Genomic DNA, 20,889 nt, shown 5'->3' with positions numbered 1-20,889 from the left:
ACCAAATCATATGTTCCTCTACCTCCCACATGCTTGAAATTAGCTAAGAAAATGGCTCCCTGAGCTAAGTACAATCTAAAGTCATCTTCACAAAGTACAGGAGAGAAGTGCACCACTACAAGTTTGTCAGTGTATAAACAACGAATCAATATATTTTACTTACCGGGATGTGAGGATGTGGAGTGAATAAAGATGTCTGAAATAGAAATCAAGGGAGAAATGGAGAGAAATCATTTATGAATAAAGATCACTTACTCATTTTTAACATTTGATCCTCCAGGTCTTATAACAACCCTCTACTGGAGGAAACTGAAGCTCGGGGAGGGTGGGAGGTTTCTAGTAGACGTATGTATACATGCATACATATAATATGAATATAAACTGTACATGTGTATGCACATATGCATGTAGGATATTTCTTGAAGATGCATATAGATATATGAATATATACACATAAGGGATATGTAGATGGATATAGATATAGATGGATAGATACAAGGACATATATATACATACATACATATACACATACAGATACATATGCATTTAGATAGTTATAGATATATATGTATATAAATTTTATATATGTATATGTGTGAGTATGTATGAGGTCAAAACAAAAATCAACCCATGGTCTTCTGATGGCATGTTCTAATAGCTTTTCCAATTATATTCTATTGCTTATAGTTGTGTCTTGTCTAAGCTATGTTGCTCCTCTAGTTCCCAACACAGGGGTCTCCGTATCGTATGTAATAAATTGATTTTTTTTAATGAATCAAAAAAGCTTTGACTCTAATTAATGAAAGGAAAAAGAATACCAGCGCTCAAGAATTATTTGTTGAACTTTGACCCTAAACTACAACCCCAAACCCAAAAAGACAAAGATGACATAGGAAGCAATAATATGTGCTAGGCTCAGAGTCATCAGCCCTAGGTCTGTGTCCCTTCTCTACCATTGTTTTTAATGTGTGAACTTAACAAAATTCATTTAATCTCTTTGTAATTATTTTTTTTTCATTCACCAAACAGGGAAAATAATGATTGCATAAAAATATTTACATCTATTACACAGATGGGGTCCACACAAATTAGAAGTTATCAAGTGACCAAATAGTAAGATATCTTCAAGAAGTCATTCATGTGCCATGAAAATTCATGGATACTGTAACTATCCTTCTTCTCCCTCTCCAAAAAAAAAGACCGAAAAAATATCAAGAACGACTTGTCCATGTATCTGCTTTTTCACCACTAAGAAACCTTTGTGAAAATAACTGAAACATGTAGAGAGGATGTCTTTGATCTGGCTCTATGAAAAATTATGATAAGATTTTGAAATGATAATTGCAGAACATGTTTTTCTAGTCATACCATTGGCTGAAAGGTTCAGAAGCTGCATGGGATAGCACTGAGTACTAAGCAGGGTCTCCTTGCATAATGATGGCAGATGCACCAAAGGATAAAGAAATGTTCAGTGAAGAATGATCTACCTTAAGGGGCTGGGAGGATCAAATGAGATAATGGACGGGAAGTGTTGGGTAAACTGCAAAAAGCTATTCAAATGCCAGCTCTTCGCATTCTATTGCTCCTATACCATGAAACAGCTTACTCACAAACACTATTTCTAACACCTTTCTTGATGGTTTAGGTGTAAGAACAACTATTCTTAGCACCTGGGTACCTAAAGAGACAAGTCTCAAGTCTCTGATTCCAAAGTCTCAGCGTGATGTTTTAGAAAGAACCCTAAAATCATAACAGTCATAATAATCATAACACTAAACAAACAGCATTTATGTAGCACTTGTTATGTGCCAGACACTGTGCTGATTGTTTTGCAATTCGTACTTTAAGGCTTGCAAAACAACTTACAAATATTATCTCATGTGATCACAACAACTCTGGGAAATAGTTGTTATTATTTCCTCCACATCATAGATGAGGAAACAGACTGACAACTAAAGTGACTTACCCAGGGTCACAAAGCAAATGGATGGTCTGAGACAGGATTTGAATTAAGATATTTTTTTTTTAAGCAATCGGTGTTAAGTAACTTGCTCAAGGTTACAGGGCCAGTTATTTCTGGGAGTGGTGCTGAGTATCTGAGCCCAGATTTGATCCCCATGTCATCCCGACACTGGGACAGGTGCTCTTATTCGCTGAGCCACCTGGCCGCCCCTAAGCAATTGAGGTTAAGTAACTTGCTCAAGGTTACACAGCCAGGTGTTTCTGGATGGGTGCTAAGTGTCTGAGCCCGGGATTCGATCCCCAGGTCATCCCGACACTGGAGCCGGTGCTCTTACTCGCTGTGTGTGATAGTAATGGCAATTAAAGATTCCCCTGTATTGGCTTGGTTTTCAAATTGATTGTGTTAAAACCCAGAGTTTGTTAATCCCACCTGTGGGATGGGCTTGTTGATGTGAAAAGAAAGTCCTGAACTGGGAGGAGCTGGTGATGTAGATTTGGAGAGACACTAGAGAGAGGCGGAAGATCTTTTTGGAAGCAGCACCTCGTGGAGAGAGAGAGACTAAGAGAATTGCTGGTGGCCGCTTTGAATTGCCCTGGACTTTTGAGACCTGCCCCCTGAGCTGCCAAGGACTGAGGAGACATGGCTGTTTTGCTGGTACTTTGTCTGTCTGTTTTGATGTTGTTTTGCCAGATTTGTCCACTGGTGAAAGACAGTCCTTTTGTTGAAGAAGTCCTGGAACCTGGCTGTTCGCTAAGAAGCCCTGAGACTGTCCTGCAGACAGAGAGTGAATACTGTCCACTGGTGAGGGACAGTGCTGTTGTTGCAGGGGTCTGGAGACTGTCCTGCAGACAGAATGAATACTGTCCACTGGTGAAGGACAGTGCTGTTGTTGCAGGGGTCTGGGAGCCTTTCTGTTGGTTCAGAAGCCCTGAAGAAGGATTTTCTTGTTGTATGTTTACAGAAATCCTGGGAGAGGGCTTTGCTAATGTGTTCAGGGGTTCTAGGACTGTTCTACAGACAGAGGATGAATTCATGAAGGGACTGGCAATGTATCTTATGGCCTTGCTAAGCCTTGTCTCCCCAGGAACTAAGATTGCTGAGAATTTGCCTCCTGTCAAGATGAAGAAAAGACCTCCATTTGGGTATTAAGTGCTGAGTTTAAACTTGATGTAACTCTGGGGTAGATTCAATTGTGATCCAGGGGTGGGGAACTTTTGACCTTATGTTTGGAAACTAATCTCCATTTGAGAAGAGGGGCTTTGTGGTGGACTTAATTAAGGTATAGCCTAGGGGTGGAGAAGTATTTAGAACAGAGACTTTGTAATTGATTGAATGATTGGAAGGTCCTGGGGTGGGGTAGTCCTTGGAGATTATTTAATCACACTTAGTAAATGCTGTATTTTGAATGATGTCTTGTTTTGATCTTCTCTGTTCTTGGTTTGTCACTGAATAAAATAGAGAGCACCTATGCTGGTATTTTGAACCTGGGAAGTTGCCTTTGCTTGGCATTATATTACACTGTGCTACTTGGCCGCCCCTGAATTAAGATATTCTTGACTCCAGGTCCTACACTGTACTATATCACCTAAACCTGGGTTCGAATATAGCCTGCATCATTTGCTATCACGTGAGATTATGGACAAGCCATTTAAAAGCTCAAAAACCTGTTCCTCATCTTTAAATAAGGGTGAATAAAACTTGCTTTCCCTAACTTAGAATTGTTGTAAATAAAGTACTTCCCTCAGTGTTTCTGAATTACTTTTCTTTATGTGTATTTTCCCTTCACTACAATAAGATAAAATTTATAAAAATCAATGCACAATGATCAGTTCATAGCCTCTGCTTTGAAAAATGTGTGGGCCGCTAGAACCAATATTTGTGGCAGTGACAAGGAATAAATGGTACGGAGAGAAGGTTTGGGGAGTAAAGCCAGAGGTTGAGATCTTGCCTTTTCTTGTCATCTTAGATATGACAATTACAAATACATGTTTTCTCTAGACAGACAAGATATTGTTTAGATTGAACTAAAAACAAAAATAAAATTCCCCTACGATGGAAGAAAAAAAGGGGGAGGAAGGGTAGAAGAGAAATGGGAAGAAGACAAACAAGGGAGATGAGGAGGAAGGATGAGAAAGAAAAAGGGAGGAAAAAAGAGGAAGCTAGAAAGGGAATACAGAAGAAAAAGGACAGAAGAGGATAAGGTAGATAAGGAGGAAGAGAGAAAAAAATAGAAATCATTATAACCAAAAATCCAGAATTGGAAAGGACTTGAGAAGTCATCTCCTTCAATCCACATCTAACCAAGAATCTCTTACTCTGTGTACACACCGTGTACTTTTCACTCCGTGTACATTTTAGAAAGGACATTGGTAAGCTGGAAGAAGACACAAGGAGGAAGCTGAGCAGTCCTCACCATTATATTGTACGAAAGAAACCTGGACATTTAATCAAGATGGCCAATGGGAAAGAATATACCAAAGTGTATTCCAAGACAGGGCATTCCTCTACGAGAATTGGTTGTTAGGACATTTTTTTCTTTATACTGCACTGAAAACTCTCTGCCAATCTACTTGTACTTAGTTTTGCCCTATTAGAGCAAGCAGTGTAATTGTCTTCTATGTAACAACCCTTCAGAAACTGGGAGACAATTATCAGGTCCCTGACACATTATCTCTTATTAAGTTAAATGTCCAGGTTTCTTTCATTGCTTCTCATACAATATAATGGTATATATACATACATATATATATATATATATATATATATAAACAAAACACCTGTGATATGACTAGAGTAAAGCACAGTAGAAAAATTATTTCCCTAATTCTGCACATCACTTATTTTTAAATGAAACACAGGAAAAGGAGGAAAAGGTTAAAAAAAGGGGGGAGGGAAGGAGAAGCAGTTAACAAATGGACAACCTAGTGCTACCCTGGTATATCTGATAAATTTTAAAAAATTCAAGGTAGTCCTCCAGTGAGTTGGGTTGATTTTCAGTCTGAGATGGAAAGACTCTCAGAGGGGAAGAAGTCATGGAGAAACTGTGAACTTCAATGATGAAGGCAGTACCCATGCCAATAAAATAACTGTCATCAAAGTAGCAGGGTAAGAAAAAATAATTTACATTTATAGAGCACTGTATAAAGTTTATAAGGACCTTTTGAATTTCTCATCTGATCTTGGAAATAACACTGTGAGAGAACAGGACACAAATTATAACCTCTATTTTATAGAGGAGGAAAGTAAGCCTCAGAAAGGTCAATGGCTTCTACCAAATTTCACAACTAGAAACTATTAGAGCCAGGAGTGAAAGGAAAAGATTGAGCTATTTCTGGATCTGGTCTTTTAGATAACCTAGGGATTATTCCTTTTTTTCTTTTCTATTTCTTTCCCTTTTCTCCTTCCTTCTTTCCTCCTTTCTTCTCTCCCTTCTCCCTTATTCTCCTCCTTTTGTCTTTCCTTCCTTTTTCACTGTATTCTCCCTTCCTTTTCTCCCTCCATTCCTTTTTTTTCATCTTCCTTCTTTCCTTCCTTGTGTGATAAGATTTAGAACATAAAGTGTTTTTAAATGATATATAACCTAACACCTTAATTTCAGATATCAGGAAACTGGGGTCCAAGGAGATCAAGTGACTTCTCTAAGAAGTAAGCTTAAGTAGTAAGAAGTAGAGTCAGGATTTGAACCTGGGTTCTGCAACTGCACTCTTTTCATTGTATAATGCTGTCAATATTCTTTCCTCTTCATTACTCTCCATCTTGGCAATGCACAATTACCGTCTGTTAACACATCCCCCAAAGACACTGCTTTCTCAGTTGTATGGTAATTTATAATAATGCAACTTAACTAACATTTGCTAAGTGATCCTTCCAGATGTCTTGTGGGAGAGCTAAGTCCTGTTATTAGTGCAATATGTCAAAGTCAGGGAAGAAGGAGCAGAATGATTAGCCTACTTTGCCAAAAGCTGCACAGCAAGATTCTGAGCCAGGCTCCAATTATAAAATACTTTCACAGACTGGCAGGTTTTCATTGTTGGAAGAGACCTCTGAGTAGGAACCTGATCTACAACACACACAAACAACTGAGAAGGGAATAGGAATTTGTTAAGTGTTCCTACTATGGGCTAAGTACTTTCACAAATATTCTCTCACTTGATCCCCACAAGAACCCTGAGAGTGTTACTATTATCCCCATTTTGCAGTTGTGAAAACTAAGACAAACAGAGGCTAATTACTAGCGCCAGGTCATAAATAAGCTGCTGAGGCCAAATTTGAACTCAGGAATTTAAATTCCTGACTCTAGGCTCAGTGCTCTATCCTCTGAGCCAACAGCTAACTCTGATCTTCTAGTCTCCATTTGAAGATCTCTAGTAATGGGAAACTCACTGCTTATAAAGCAATATATTCTATGTCTGGACAATTATGGTTGTTATAAAAGTTTTTCCTCATATCCAGATAAATTCTATAATGCAAATAAGAACTCTTATTTCAATGGTTCTTTCCATTGAATCATACTGCTTCCCGGGTAAAAAGGTATCCCTGCAAAATACGTGGTTTATCTTGAATGAGGGCCATTGAAGTACCAGAAATAGAGGGTCTATTATTTCCCTATGTCAGAGCTGCCCCTTACTGGCATCTCTTATGCAATGTTAGACATTTCCTGCTTGTGTGGGCTTGGCATTGCACTGCATGATTGGGTCTGATTAAATATTGGGAAAAGTAGAAGGCTGATGTCTGTTCCTAGTGAACAGCTAAGAGCCCTTCCAATGATGAGAGGACTTAGATAGGGTATTCCCTACTTAGAGACAATATAGCATGGAATAGCAGAAATCAACAGGGATTTAAAATCAGGGAAACTTGAGTTTGAGCCCAGCTTTATTAATCACTAAAAGCTGTGTCTTAAATTGCCTCCCATCTACTCTGGATCCATCTTGTACCTATTTCAATACATATTATGTTTCCCATTAGAATGTAAGTTCCTTGAGGGCAGGGATTTATTTGCTTTCTCTTTGGATGACCAGAAACACATTAGGCACTTAATACATGCTTATTGAATGACTGTGGGCAAGTTCCAACCTCTTTTAACCTAACTTTCCTTATATTTAAAATAAATAGTTGGGACTTGATGCTGTCTAAGGTTCCATCTCATTCTAACCCTTTCCATTCTACATTTTAAAGACAAACCTGTTTGGAAGGAAAAAATCATAACATAAATGAGCCAACTAGAAAACACCTAACTCACTGTGTGACCTTAGACAGGTCACTTTTTCTCTCTTGATCTTAATTTTCCTCTTTTGCAAAATGAAGGCATCGGACCATATAATCACTAAGCTCCTTTTCAGTATTATCATTCTATCTTCTAATATCCTGTAATAGTAGTATACAATCATAAATTTAAAACTAGAAGGGCCCATAGAGACAATCTAGTCCACCCCCTTCATTTAAAGATGAGGAAACTGAAGCCCAGAGAGGTTGAGCAAATTTCTTTAAGTCATATAAGTACTAAATGACAGAGCTGGGATCTAAAAGCAGTTCCTTGACTCCAAATCCAATTTGTTTGTTTTTTTTTTAGTTCCCTGTGGTGTGCTGCTTTCTAACATTCTGTGTTCTATGGGCCCTCTCGGTTTTAATGCCCCATGATCATATAAGAAAATAAATCTTTATTGAGCAAGCATCTAATACATGCAGAGAACAGTGTTAGGTACTATGGAAGGACATAAGTAGAAGACACAGTCTATAACATATTTCGGTAATTTATAATATATGTGGAGAGATAAGACAGAAACCTATTACAGGACAAATGTGTCTAGATTAAGGCATAAGGGACGGTGACTAATTCAAAACATTACTTGGTAAGTGCAATAGAAAGGAAATTAAGTGAGAGACCGTATGGCACATGCAATAAAGACTGGAAAGAGTTCAGAGAAGAGAAGGAATCTGCTGTCACATAACTTACTGTTCCAGGGAAGCCAGGAGGACCAGGGGGACCAGCAGGGCCAGCTTCACCCTGCACAACAAGGAGAATGAAACCATAATTCATGTAGCAAAACTTTTATTTAGTGGTTAATAGTACAGAGTGGTTTACTCTTGTTAGCAACAGTCATAAAATTTATGGAAGACATGGCTATGAACGTCATAGAAATTGTATTCTAGTTGGAGGACAAGACATTCACACATGACAATAAGTGTAATTCATGATATTACATGACAAACACATTAGAAAATCTGAAAAAAAAATGTTATGTGAGGTCTCAAGGAAAAAAAAAAGCAATACCAGATGAGGGATTTGGAAAGGCTTTGTGGAGAAGGCTGCATTTGAGATGAAGTTTACTTTATTTTATTTTTTTTAAGCAATCAGGGTTAAGTAACTTGCTCAAGGTTACACGGCCAGTTATTTCTGGGTGTGGTGCTGAGTGTCTGAGCCCGGGATTCGATCTCCAGGTCGTCCCAACACTGGAGCCGGTGCTCTTACTCGCTGAGCCACCTGGCTGCCCCTAAGCAATTGGGGTTAAGTAACTTGCTCAAGGTTACACGGCCAGGTGTTTCTGGGTGGGTGCTAAGTGTCTGAGCCGGGATTCGATCTCCAGGTCTTCTCAACACTGGAGCCGGTGCTCTTACTCGCTGTGCTACCTGGCCGCCCCTTGAGATGAAGTTTAAACAAAGGTAGAGAATTCAGTGGGTCAAAGGAGAAAGGGAGTATATGTTAGGAAAAGGGAAGAGTATGAGCAAATGGGCATATAGATTTGAAAACATGATGCAAAGGTAAGTGAGGTGGGTGATGGGGGTGGGGGATGATTGTGAGCATGAAGTCCTTGACTTGATGGACCATGTTTTTGCCTTTCTTTTGTCCTCAGAACTTAGCACAGTTCCAAGCATACAGTAGGCACTTAATAAATGTTGACTTTCTCCAACTGATAAATGGTGAAAGGATATGAACACGCAGTTTTCAGAGGAAGAAATTAAAGTTATCTATAGTCATATGAAAAAATGCTCTAAATCACTATTTATTAGAGAAATGAAAATCAAAACCACTCTGAGGTACCACATCACAGCTATCATATTGCCTAATATGACTAAATAGGAAAATGATAAATGTTGGAGAAGATATGAGAAAATTGAAACACTAATTCATTGTTGGTAGAGTTGTGAATTGATCCAACCATTCTGGAGGATGATTTGGAATTATGCCTGAAGAGCTATAAACCTTTGACCTAGCAATACTACCTCTAGGGCTGTATCCCAAAGAGATCATAAAAATGAGAAAAGGACCCACATGTATAAAAATATTTATAGTAGCTCTCTCTGTAGTGGCAAAGAACTGGAAACTGAGGGTATGCCCATCAACTGGGGAATGGCCGAACAAGTTGTGGTATATGAATGTAATGGAATACTATTGTGCTAGAAGGAATGATAAACAGGTGGACTTCAGAAAAACATGGAAAGACTTATATGAACTAATGTTGAATGAAGTGAGCAAAACCTGCAGAACACCGTACACAGTAACAGCTATAGTGTGTAATGACTGACTTTGATAGACTTAGTCCTTCTTTCAACAATGCAACCTAACAATTCCAATGGACTCATTTTGGAAAATGACATCCACATCCAGAGAAAGAACTATGGAGTCTGAATGCAGAGTGAAGCAGACTATTTTCTTTTTTTTTTTTTTTGCTTTGTTTATCATTCTCATGGTTCCTCTCATTTGTTCTAATTCTTCTGTACAATATGACTAATTTAGAACATGTATCAGATTGTGTGCTGTCCTGGGGAGGGGGGAAGTGAGGCAGGGGTAGAAAATTTAAAACTTAAGAAAGTTAATGTTAAAAACTAAAAATAAATAAACTTAAAAAATAAATGCTTTTGACTGTTTAGTTGGGGCATAGGGTATATACAGGATAATGTGAAATAACACTGGAAAGGCTTTGAATATTATACAGAAGAGTAGAGGATTTTCACTATATGACTTGATCTCTAAATAAGAAAGAGTATTCAGCCAAAGGTAAGGGAGGGGGGAAGATTAATCGGAGTGGACATGCAGAATATTTATTATGGGGACCATGTAATACTACTGGTGACTGATAATGAGGGTTTGTACTAGGATTGTGAATAGGAATTTTTAAAAAGTGTGATTATGAAGGTCTCTGTTGGTTCTACAGTTAAACAACATTTCACGTGCACAATGGAACACAAATTTATATGTTGTGAATCAGCTACAAACGGTGCTAATGTTAATATTTGTCCTTGGAAAGAGTACTAAGTCCCAGTATGTGAATGTAACACAATGGTTTACAAATCTTGTTTAAGCAATAGGTTCTGAGCAGGCAAGAAACATATGCCACGTGCCCAGCTCAGTCTGTGCCCATTTATACCCAAAGGGAAGCACCTTTCTTTAGTCAAAGTTGAATTTTAGAATTTTCCTGCAGGTACCAGCAACTTAAGGGAAGCAACGAAAGAGGGTTTATTATCCTAAGCTTTTGAGTGCTGGAAATGAGTTTTCTATCTGAAATGATGCTTTTGAAAAGTTCATATGTATGAAGCATTCTAAAGCTTGGTTTGTGAAAATCCCCTTTCCTATGTCACCATCTATTTTTAGACCACATCCTTTCCACAGGACATGTCTCTGTAAAGGAAAAAGGGAATTGAATGAGAGGGGATGTGAGAAAAGAGAGAGGTAGGAATTGGGAGGAGATGAGAGGATGAGACAAGAGAGACAGAAAGATACAGAGAACAGAAGGGGATGGAGAAAGAATGAACAATCAAGAGAAAGGGAACAAACAGAAAGAAAAGAAACAGGAAGAAAGTAAAAGCAAGGAGATGCAGAGAGGTGTAGAAAAGTGAAGACAAGAGAAAGAGGAAAGAAAAAGAAGATAGAAACAGAGTGACGAAAAGATAGAGGAAAAAAGATAAAATGACAGTGACAGAATATGAAAAGTGTAGCAAGAAAAAGAGGAGAAGGAGAAACAAAGGTGGAGAAAAGAGAAGAAAGCATCAGGGAGTAACAGTTGTTAGAGAAAAAGAAGAGAGAAAAGGATGGTCAAAGAGAAAGAAATACAAATGAAGAGAGAAAAGAGATCAGTAAATAGTAATAGAGGTTGAGAGAAAAAAGTAGGAGAGAGAAAGAAGGGTGGGAAAAGGAGAGAAAGCAAGAGTTATCAAGACAAACTTAAGACTAAAATAAGTGGCACAGGGTTCATAAGGAGAAAGATTAATTCCATCTCCCTGATTTCTGTCCTGGTCAGATCACTTTGGTTATGGTTAGCTCTGAGGGAAGGAAAGTTGATGTTAGGGTCAAAATTTTAGGAAGTTGGACAGAACTGGAGAAGGGTGAGTTATATGGTAGGAGGACTAGACATCATGTTGTACAAGATTCATTAGAATGTTTGGTCTAGTTTTGACTTGGGGCAGTGAGAAGGCATGATAGCAGATATTCAACCATTATTTATTAGCTATTAATTATGTAATCATTAGGCATTGATTAATTGAGTCTAATCATTCAACCAGCTGCAAATCCATCTAAGAATTATGCCTGGGCATTGGTTGTTTATGAAGACTGAGCCAGGTACTAGGGAATGAACTGGGGGAAGTAAAAGGAAATTAACCAAAAAGGAAGGAGGGTGTGTTAAAATATAGTAGATGGATGTATCAGCATACATAGGGAGAGGTTGGCATAGTCTATTATATAGTTTACTTCTGACATGGTAGAAATCGTCAAAAAGAAAAATTCATCCATATTTAAATCCTTGAATCAGCATTATCCTTTTAACTGATGATAACAGGGACAAAAGAACATTGTCCATATCCTTTCTTTCAGGCCGCCAACTGTCATCTCCTATTGGTACTACATACCATAATTTCATGCTTTCAAAAGCTCCTAGCAATAAGAAAATTAAGAAATAAATTGATCTTACCTTTTCACCTCTGTCACCTTTAGGTCCAGGAAGTCCCAGGCCACCTTTTTCACCCTAATGTACAACAAAGAAAAATACTAAATGTCATCGCTACTCAGACTACATGTGCTACCTTTGATGAGATTTCTGCATTGCCTTCTATGTAGCTCACAGTCAAAACCTTGTCTCATTTGATTTGATGAGGAAGGAAGTATAAGCAATGACATTTCTTTGTATAAAATGGAACAGCGTGGAGCAGAAAAAAGCCTGGATGTGGCATTAGAAGATGTTGGTTCTAATCCTGGCACAGTTACTGTCATCTGAGTAAAAGTCACTGAACCTCTGTTGGCTTCATGTCTACTTATTTACAAAAAAAGGAAAATTAATAAGAGTATTTTTCCATCTCTAAATCTTGTGAATCTATGAAAAAAGAATACTGGAAGACAGAGAAAGAAAATAATTTATCATACAGCTCATACAGTTCATACAGCTAGATAGAATCATGAGGAGAGCCAAATCTCCTAACTTCTAGGCTATTTTTCTTTTATAATTTTAAGTTAGATAACACTCTTTTTACCTGGAGATCAATTTACCAGAAACTCCACCTATCCAAAATACAGCCAATTTCCAGCGAGGAAGCAAAAAGAACTTTTGACTAAAGATGATAGGCATCACAAAACTATACTGCTAAGACTCATGGTCGATTGCTCTCAAGGTAGAATCATGCATACCTTCACTCAAAACAGATTTGCTCAAATTTTATATAGTTCTGTAGCAGCAACCATACTGGCATACCCAGGATGGCTACCAGCACAGGTTTTTAGATTTGCTTTACTAGGAAAGATAGCTGCTTAAGGGGTCAAAAATCTTTTGATTACATTCACTAGGTCAGTCAAAAATTCAGCACAGTGGACTTCTGAGGAAATACAGAGAAAACACAAACAAAGAAATAAAGACTAACAGACAGGGCTTCTAACTCTCTGAGAAATTAGCACATATCAACAGACAGATCTGTCTGACCAAGGCAATACATACATAGTTACTAGAGAGAGAAGCACCAACATCTGGGTTTTTCAAAGTTGCGGGGGACAGGGGGGTAGGGGGGGTGTTGGGCGGTTCCTCAACGGCTACCCAGAATCTTATCTGATAAAATCACAAGAATATCCTTCCAATGAGTGAGACAAAATGCTAACCTCAGAGTATATATACATATATACTTCTTCACAGTCAGAGGGCATTACAACCCTTGTGACCCAGTGCCTAATCAGAAATTAACAAAATGTGTGAAAGCCTTCCTACAAGTAAGCCTCCCCTAAGCAAGCTTCCTTAATTGAGCTCCACATGAGGCCTATTAATGGGCTGGAAAGGTCTTATATCCCATTAACATTACAAGTTCTAACAGACGTACAATGTGGTTCCCATGCCCAGAGTAAATGCTAGACATCAATTAGAAAGGGGAAAGGAGCTGAGATGAGTTATATTAAGAGATAGACAAAGCAGGATTAAAGAATTTTGATTTTAAAAGTATCTTAGTTCAATTTTCCAATGAGCTATTTTCCAATGAGCAAATAGATATCTACAGAGAGAAGTTAGGTGACTTGACTAAGTAGAAGTCAGCTCAGTGGAAAACCTCATCCTCTATTGCCAAATTCAGCTCTCTTTCCACTAAAAAATAGTGACTGTCTCAGCCACTAGGCTGAAATCAAGGGATAAAAGAAGAAAAAAAAAACTAACACAAAAACCAAAGTAAAAATGTAGCAGTTCTGAGGCCGTTTAAATCCTCCACACTTCAGTAAGCCTTGAGGGTAGCAACACTTTACAACACAGCACAATAAGTGATGTTCCTGACAAGATGCTATGCTAAGTCATCAAGAAAAGTTGAAACAACATTGAGTAATTGCTGTTTAAAAAGGTAGAGAAATATTAAACACATTGTAGGAGGATTTTAAAATGATTATGCTTCAAAAGATCAATGATTTCATAGAATAACAGATTAAGACCTAGAAGGGATTTTAAAGACCACTGAGGGGGCAGCTAGGTGGCACAGTGAGTAAAGCACCAGCCCTGGAGTCAGGAGAACCTGAGTTCAAATCTGGCCTCAGACACTACACACTTACTAGCTGTGTGACCTTGGGCAAGTCACTTAACCCCCAATGCCCTGCCTTCCCCCCCTCACAAAAAAAAGACCATTGAGTCTGACCTCCTTAAGTAGGAAACTGAGCCTGGGAGAGGTGAATTTAAATTTGAAGAAGAAAATAATACTAATAATTAGGGGGACAGAGAGAGGCTTCCAGGTGGAGGTAGCAGCTAGGGATCTGAGAGTCTCAGATGAGGATTCAGAGCATCACAAACTCAGAAGCCACAGAGATGGCAAAAGGAATGCTGAATGTATTGGGTCTGAGTAGGATTGTCCTCACCGGGGACAATAATGGGATACAATACTGATAAATTAGGATAGAGTCAGGTTGTACTAGGACTTAAATATGCTAGAGAATGCAGGGGGATTTTGGAGCAAGGAGACTTAGGTTAGCAAGTTCACATTTTTTTTAAGCAATTGGGGTTAAATAAGTTGCTCAAGGTTACACGACCAGTTATTTCTGGGTGTGGTGCTAAGTATCAGAGGCTGGATTCGATCTCAGGTCATCCTGACTCTGGGGCCGGTGCTCTTACTCACTGCGCCACCTGGCCACCCCTAAACAATAGGGGTTAAGTAACTTGCTCAAGGTTACACGGCCACGTGTTTCTGGGTGGCTGCTAAGTGTCTGAGCCCGGATTCGATCCCAGGTCATTCCGACTCTGGAGCTGGTGCTCTTACTCGCTGTGCTACCTGGCCACCCCGCAAGTTCTCATTTATAAAACAATTTAAGGTTCACAGAGTCCTTTCCTTACTAAGAGGTAGGCGGTGTAGCGGTTATTAGCTTAACTTTACAGAAAAAGAAACTGAGACCCATTGAAGCAAAGGGTTTGCCCAGGGTTACATACTCCTCCGTATCAAAGTCACTATAAGAACTCCAATTCCAGAATTCTTTTCACAGATGGCAACAACCATGGCAGATAATCCACTCTTTACATGTATTCTGTCTTCCCTCTTCCACAATGAAAAATGCCAAATTTGCCTCAAAGTGCAATTAGAAAGATTCATTTTCCTGACACGCCTGCAGGAAACACAACAATTAAAACAGGATGGATGAAATGATAGAATACAGACAACTATGCTACCATTTCTTACTGGGGATTGTTATAAAAAGCAAGTGAGTGGCATTGTCTGGGTAAACCAAGACAAAATAAAGTTTGATTTTTGTCAGTAGCCTCTGTCATCTGCCACCCACCACAGACAGAACAACAGTAAACCTTAACTAGAAGTAGGCAATGTCTGTGTAGACATTACTTTAATGCTCCTGAAATAGATGTCTTACAAATCCTTGAGTTCAAAGACAAATAGAGAAGCATGGAATCCCACAGCTACAAGTGACCTTTGTTTTCATCTAGTCCTGACTCCTTTAATTTACCAAGAAGAAAAATGGATGTCACAGGGTTTAAATTACTTTCCCAAAGTCACCTAGTGAGTTAATGGCAGAGCAGAATAGAATCCTCATCTCTTCACTCCAAATTCTCTTTCAATAATATTAGTTTTCAATTCCAAATTCTTCCCCCCCCACCCCCTACCTCATCTATTCATCCATCCATCTATCCATCCATGAGGTATTACTCTTTCAATTCAATATTCTACTCAGACATCTGTCATAGCTAAGTTGAGTCCAAATCTATTGTTCATCTCTCCCTTTTTTCTTGATTTTAGGGTGACATGGATCTGGGCTGGAGCCATGTCAGATAAGCTCCTAGCTAGGACCGACTTTGGTTTTTCTCTTTGGTACTTCACACACAGATTCAGTGACTGAGAATTCACTTCTTAAAGAGGCCTATTCACTGAATGGGTGTTACCTCACTTTCAGTGAATTAGCCTTAAAAGGGCCAGGATTTCCTACTGCATCTTGGGCCATCTCCAATCATCCTGATGAATATTAGGTTACTGGATCCAGATGGCTCTGGAGGAAAAAGTGAGGCTGGTGACCTCGCACAGCCCTTCCTCACTCAAATCAAAGTCAACTGCAAGTCATGTCACCATCTCCCTGATGCCATGGTCCTCTTCAAAAACAAAGGGCAAACACAACAATAACAATCATCTCTCGTGAAGGATCTTACACAACAGATTCCCTAAACATGAGATGCTGATCACAGGAAGACTTTCCTGTTCCTTTCTGGCCAACTGAACTCCTAGATTAGGGTTATAGTTACCATATCTATGTAACATATCACAAGTTTTATATTTGAGAACCCCAGATGTCACACACAGCCACGTGGAAAAGAAGTAGCATCTGCATAGCTGTTCAAAATTGTTAATATTATCTATGGTTCCATAAAAAGCATCAACATTCTATTTTAGATGATGGCTGTGGTTTTGTGTTGTGGTGGGTATGTTGGTGATTGATCAATGAGAATTTATTGAATGAGTTAAGTAAGAGAGACAGAGAGAGATAGAGGCAAAGACAGAGAGACAGAGACAAAAATAGAGACAGATGGAGAGAAAGAAAATGGATGAAATTGGCAAGTTGATCAGTTCAGATTGTGAGGAAAAGTAATAAAGTATTGTAAAGATAATATAAGGGGAGTAGGGCATCATCATGTGAATATTTTCGTTTCATGTTTGGAATGAACAATAAAGAAGGATATCCAACTGCAGCTCCTCTCATGCAGTTTTCTGTTGGCAGTGGGTTCAGAGAAGCTGGGCAGAAAGGTTAATAGTCATGAGTCTTTGACCAGTCCCCAGGGATCAACATCTGTATGAGGGGATCTCTGACTTTATCATTAGAAGGAAAGCTGAAATATGTGCAGAGGAAGGTGACTGGTCTAGTGATAAGACTTATAAATATGACAAATAATAAAAATTAAAGGAATTGAGAATATTTAGCCTGGAGAACAGAAGACTTGAATGGGGAAGAGTATGATGGATGTTTTTTTGTGTGCCATAATTCTCAAGTTGTCATTTTGAGAGCAATTAGATTTTTCTCACTGGTCCCAAGGGGCAAATATAGAAATAATGAAAGAATAATATTATAGAGAAGTGGATTTCATCTCAACATGTGGAAGAAATTTCTAATAATTAGAATTGTCCCCAGATAGAATGGGCCGCCTTCAGGGTTAATAAATTCCCCATCCTTGAATAATGATAATAAGATAGTGTTTTGAATGTTCGTGCAATGCTGTAATGCATATATATGTGTATACTAATGCACACACACATATATACACATATGTGAACATGTGCACTTATATTGGGGTGTGTATATATGTGCATATACACACAACACATATATGAACACATGTATGTACTGGCATATATGCATGCACATGTGCACATGTATATGTGTGTGCATATACATACACATGCCTATATACATGTGTGTGTGTGTGTATATAACACAAAGAGATTAAAAAATTTGACCAGAGTCATACAGCCAGAAAGTGTCTGAGACAGTATTCGAATTTAGATCTGATTGACTACAGATCTACACTAACTAGATTCCTTGAAGCCTTTGGAATCTTGAAGCAAAGGAAGTGGACAAGCCATTTGTCCAGAATACTGCAGAGATGATTCTCACTTTAGGTAAAGATTAGCTTAGGTGACTTCTGAGGTGACCTTGAAATTGCATTTCTACAATTCTCTGATTTATGATTCTCCCTTCCACAAATAAAAGGATCATATCATTAAATACCCAAATGTTGACCATGTTGGCATAATAAATTCCCCTTGAACAACATAATAATTTTCTCGGAATGAAGCCCTAGAATAATGTCCCTCTTTCCTCAGGCTAGATAACATAAGAGTTGAAGTGACATCTAAGACAAATAACCCATTCTGTTCTAACAGTACTTACCTCATCTCCTTTCTCTCCTCTTAGTCCTTGGAGCCCCAGAGATCCCGGAAGTCCCATTTCTCCCTGGTAAAACACAATCCAAAATTATAAAAATGAAAGATCCATAAGAGGCTGCAAATACCCACTCCACTCAACAAGTATTCATTGAATCTAAATTATTACTTAGTCACTGACGGGGAAATTAGCGAAGTATCAGGAGTCTATGTAGTGAATTGGAACAAGGAGTGACCGAGGATTTTTGCTGTTGTTCAGTCATTTCTGATTCTTAGTGACCCCATTTAGGTTTTCCTTGGCAAAGATACTGGAGTGGTTTGCCATTTCCTTCCCCAGTTCATTTTACAGATGAGGAAACTAAGGTAAATGGGGTTAAGTGACTTGCCCAGGGTCACACAGCTAGTAAGTGTCTGAGGCCAGATTTGAACTCAGGAAGATGACTATTCCTGACTCCAGACCTGGAACGCCATTCACTGCACCATCTAACTGTACCACATGTTTTCTACATTGCACCAAAATGGTTTTACCTTAGGTTTTATGTTTGAATAGCACTTTAAAATTCATAATATCTATTATTGCATTTTCCCAATGAATTCTGTGATAAAGAGAGATCATCTTCCAGATGAGGAACTGAGATTCAGTGAATCAAGTCAACTGTTCAAGGGTCGCACTGCTAGAAAGTAGCTGGATCTGTAACCAATTTCATCAATTGAGAACTAACTGGTACTTGAACCCAGGTCTTCTGATTACAAATCCTGCACTCTTCCTAGTATGCCCCTGGTGGGATGGGACAAGGATGAATAGGGCCTAGTAGATACTGTCATAGAGGAATATGTCCAACAAAATGGTGGAACATGATAATTGATTGAAAACTACAGGCTTGTGGAAAGGTTTCTTCTCAACAACAAATAAACAAGAAAATTAATTTTTATGTGAGCTAAAAGTGACAAAGAACAAAAGGAGAATAAGGTAATAAGCATTTAAACCAATGCAGTAGAGGCAGGTTAAGATTGAGGACTTCCTAATATGGGGGACTTTAGCACCCAGAAATCACCAAGGAAAATAATTATTATATTGACAGAGCACAGGTCATGAAGAAAAGAAACGATGATGTGGCCTCTTCATGTTCTTAGAAAATACATTGGGGGCGGAACCAAGATGGCAGAGTAGAAGCAGGACCTCCCTGCCGCTCCGGCTTCTACCTTCCCCAATCCATGCAAAAAGGGGACTCTAAATAAACTTTGGAGCTGCAGAACCCACAAAATGACACAGAGAAGCTAACCTCCCGCTGAGGAGAGCCTGGCAGGCCAGCAGGAATCGGCCAGCGCAGCACTCTGGGAGCTGAGCCCAACCCCACGCCAAGGCTTTAGACCCAGGGCAGGTCAGACCAGCCACCAGACCGAGGGACTCCAGATTAGCAGCAGCTGTGGCCTTTCCAGATTTATCAACACCCAGATGTGAAGGACAAAGTGAGAGGTCAGTGCAGTCTGGATTTTGGGACCCAATAAGTGGGAGTGTGTGGAAGCCCCTGAGACGCTGGCACAGCCAGCCAGCGCCACGTGACAGCTTCAGCTCCTGGCCTGCAGAGTGTAGGGGAACCAAGTACCAGTCTGAGGGGTAATCTCTCTTGCTTTAACCTGCTTGTATCTGGATTGCAGTCTAGGGTGGAGGTCCTGGGGTGTATGTCCAGCTTGCCAGAGCATGTGGAGACCTCAGAGAGGGTACCCATCTAATACCTCTGGCAACTGAGAAAACCCCAGAATTTGGGACAGAAGCTCCCCTGTCGGTGGCAAAGTCCTACTGTGGCAAAAAGCCCAGGGGTCAAGTGACTGAGGGGCGACATGACCAGGCAAAAGAAACAAAGCAGACAGAAGATTCCAACATTACATTCCTATTTTGGGGACAAAAAGGAGCAAAGCATGGAACAGGAGGAAGACAGTGAAGTCAGAACTCCTGCACCAAAAGCTTCAAAGGAAAATACAAGCTGGTTACAGGCCATAGAGGACCTTAACAAGCAGATAAGAGAAGTGGAGGAAAAATTGGGAAGAGAAATTAGAACAATGCAAGAAAATTATGAAATGAGAGTCAACAGCCTGACTGAGGAAAATAACACTTTAAAAACCAGACTGACTCAAATGGCAAAAGAGGCTCAAAAAGGCAATGAGGAGAAGAATGCCTTAAAAAATCGAATTTGCCAGATGGAAAAAAAATCTCAAAAAAAAAAATCTCCTCAATGAGGAGAATCATGGATTCAGAATTAGACTGGAGCAAATTGAAGCTAATGACCTTATGAGAAATCAAGACGCTGTTAAACATATCCAAACAAATGAAAGAATAGAAGGCAATGTGAAATATCTCATGGGAAAAACCACTGACCTGGAAAATTAGATCCAGGAGAGATAATTTAAAAATTACTGGACTACCCGAAAGCCATGATCAAAGTAAGAACCTAGAAATCAGGAAGTTTTCTCAAAGAAAACTGCCCTGATGTTTTAGAATCAGAGGGCAAAATAGGGGTTGAAAGAATCCACCGATCACCTGAAAAAGATCCCAAAAAGAAAACTCCTAGGAATATTATGGCCAGGTTCTGGAATTCCCAGATTAAGGAGAAAATATTACAAGAAGCCAGGAAGAAACAATTTGAATATTGTGGAAACACAATCAGGATAACCCCGAATCTAGTAGCTTCTACACTGAGGGATCGAAGGGCTTGGAATATGATATTCCAGAGATCAAAGGTCCTGGGGTGTATGTCCAGCTTGCCAGAGCGTATGGAGACCTCAGAGAGGGTACCCATCTAATACCTCCGGCAACTGAGAAAACCCCAGTGTTTGGGATGATTAAAACCAAGAGTCACCTACCCAGCATAACTGAGTATCATGTTTCAGGGGAAAATATGGTCCTCATTCAGTGGAATAGAGGACTTTCAAGCATTCTTGATGAAAAAACCAGAGTTGAACAGAAAATATGACATTCAGATACAAGAAGCAAGAGAAGCATGAGAAGGTAAACAAGGAAAAGAAATCATAAGGAACTTTTCAAAGTTGAACTATTAACATTCCTACATGGAAAAACAATAATTGTAACTGATGAAACTTTTCTCAGTATTTGA

The 20,889-nt window shown here is 39.1% G+C and overlaps 1 protein-coding gene across 1 annotated transcript in view; it reads right to left on the bottom strand.

Moving 5' to 3' along the window:
• COL22A1 (collagen type XXII alpha 1 chain) overlaps positions 1-20,889 on the bottom strand; it is a 630,085-nt gene that overhangs the window by 167,517 nt on the left and 441,679 nt on the right. Inside the window, exons 30-33 of the mRNA XM_069081305.1 lie at positions 17,784-17,846; positions 11,869-11,922; positions 7,917-7,967; positions 164-196 (exon numbers count right to left, since the gene is read on the bottom strand). Of these exons, the coding sequence (XP_068937406.1) occupies positions 164-196; positions 7,917-7,967; positions 11,869-11,922; positions 17,784-17,846 (201 nt within the window). The remainder of the gene's footprint in view (positions 1-163; positions 197-7,916; positions 7,968-11,868; positions 11,923-17,783; positions 17,847-20,889) is intronic.

Source organism: Petaurus breviceps, unplaced genomic scaffold (genome assembly GCF_028583685.1).
Source record: "Petaurus breviceps papuanus isolate PSGF00001 unplaced genomic scaffold, PetGlider_PUasm1.0 98, whole genome shotgun sequence".
In the NCBI taxonomy this organism is placed as follows: Eukaryota; Metazoa; Chordata; class Mammalia; order Diprotodontia; family Petauridae; genus Petaurus; species Petaurus breviceps.
The sequence above is the reverse complement of the archived record's forward strand: the minus strand, read 5'-3'. Positions and strand labels throughout refer to the sequence as shown.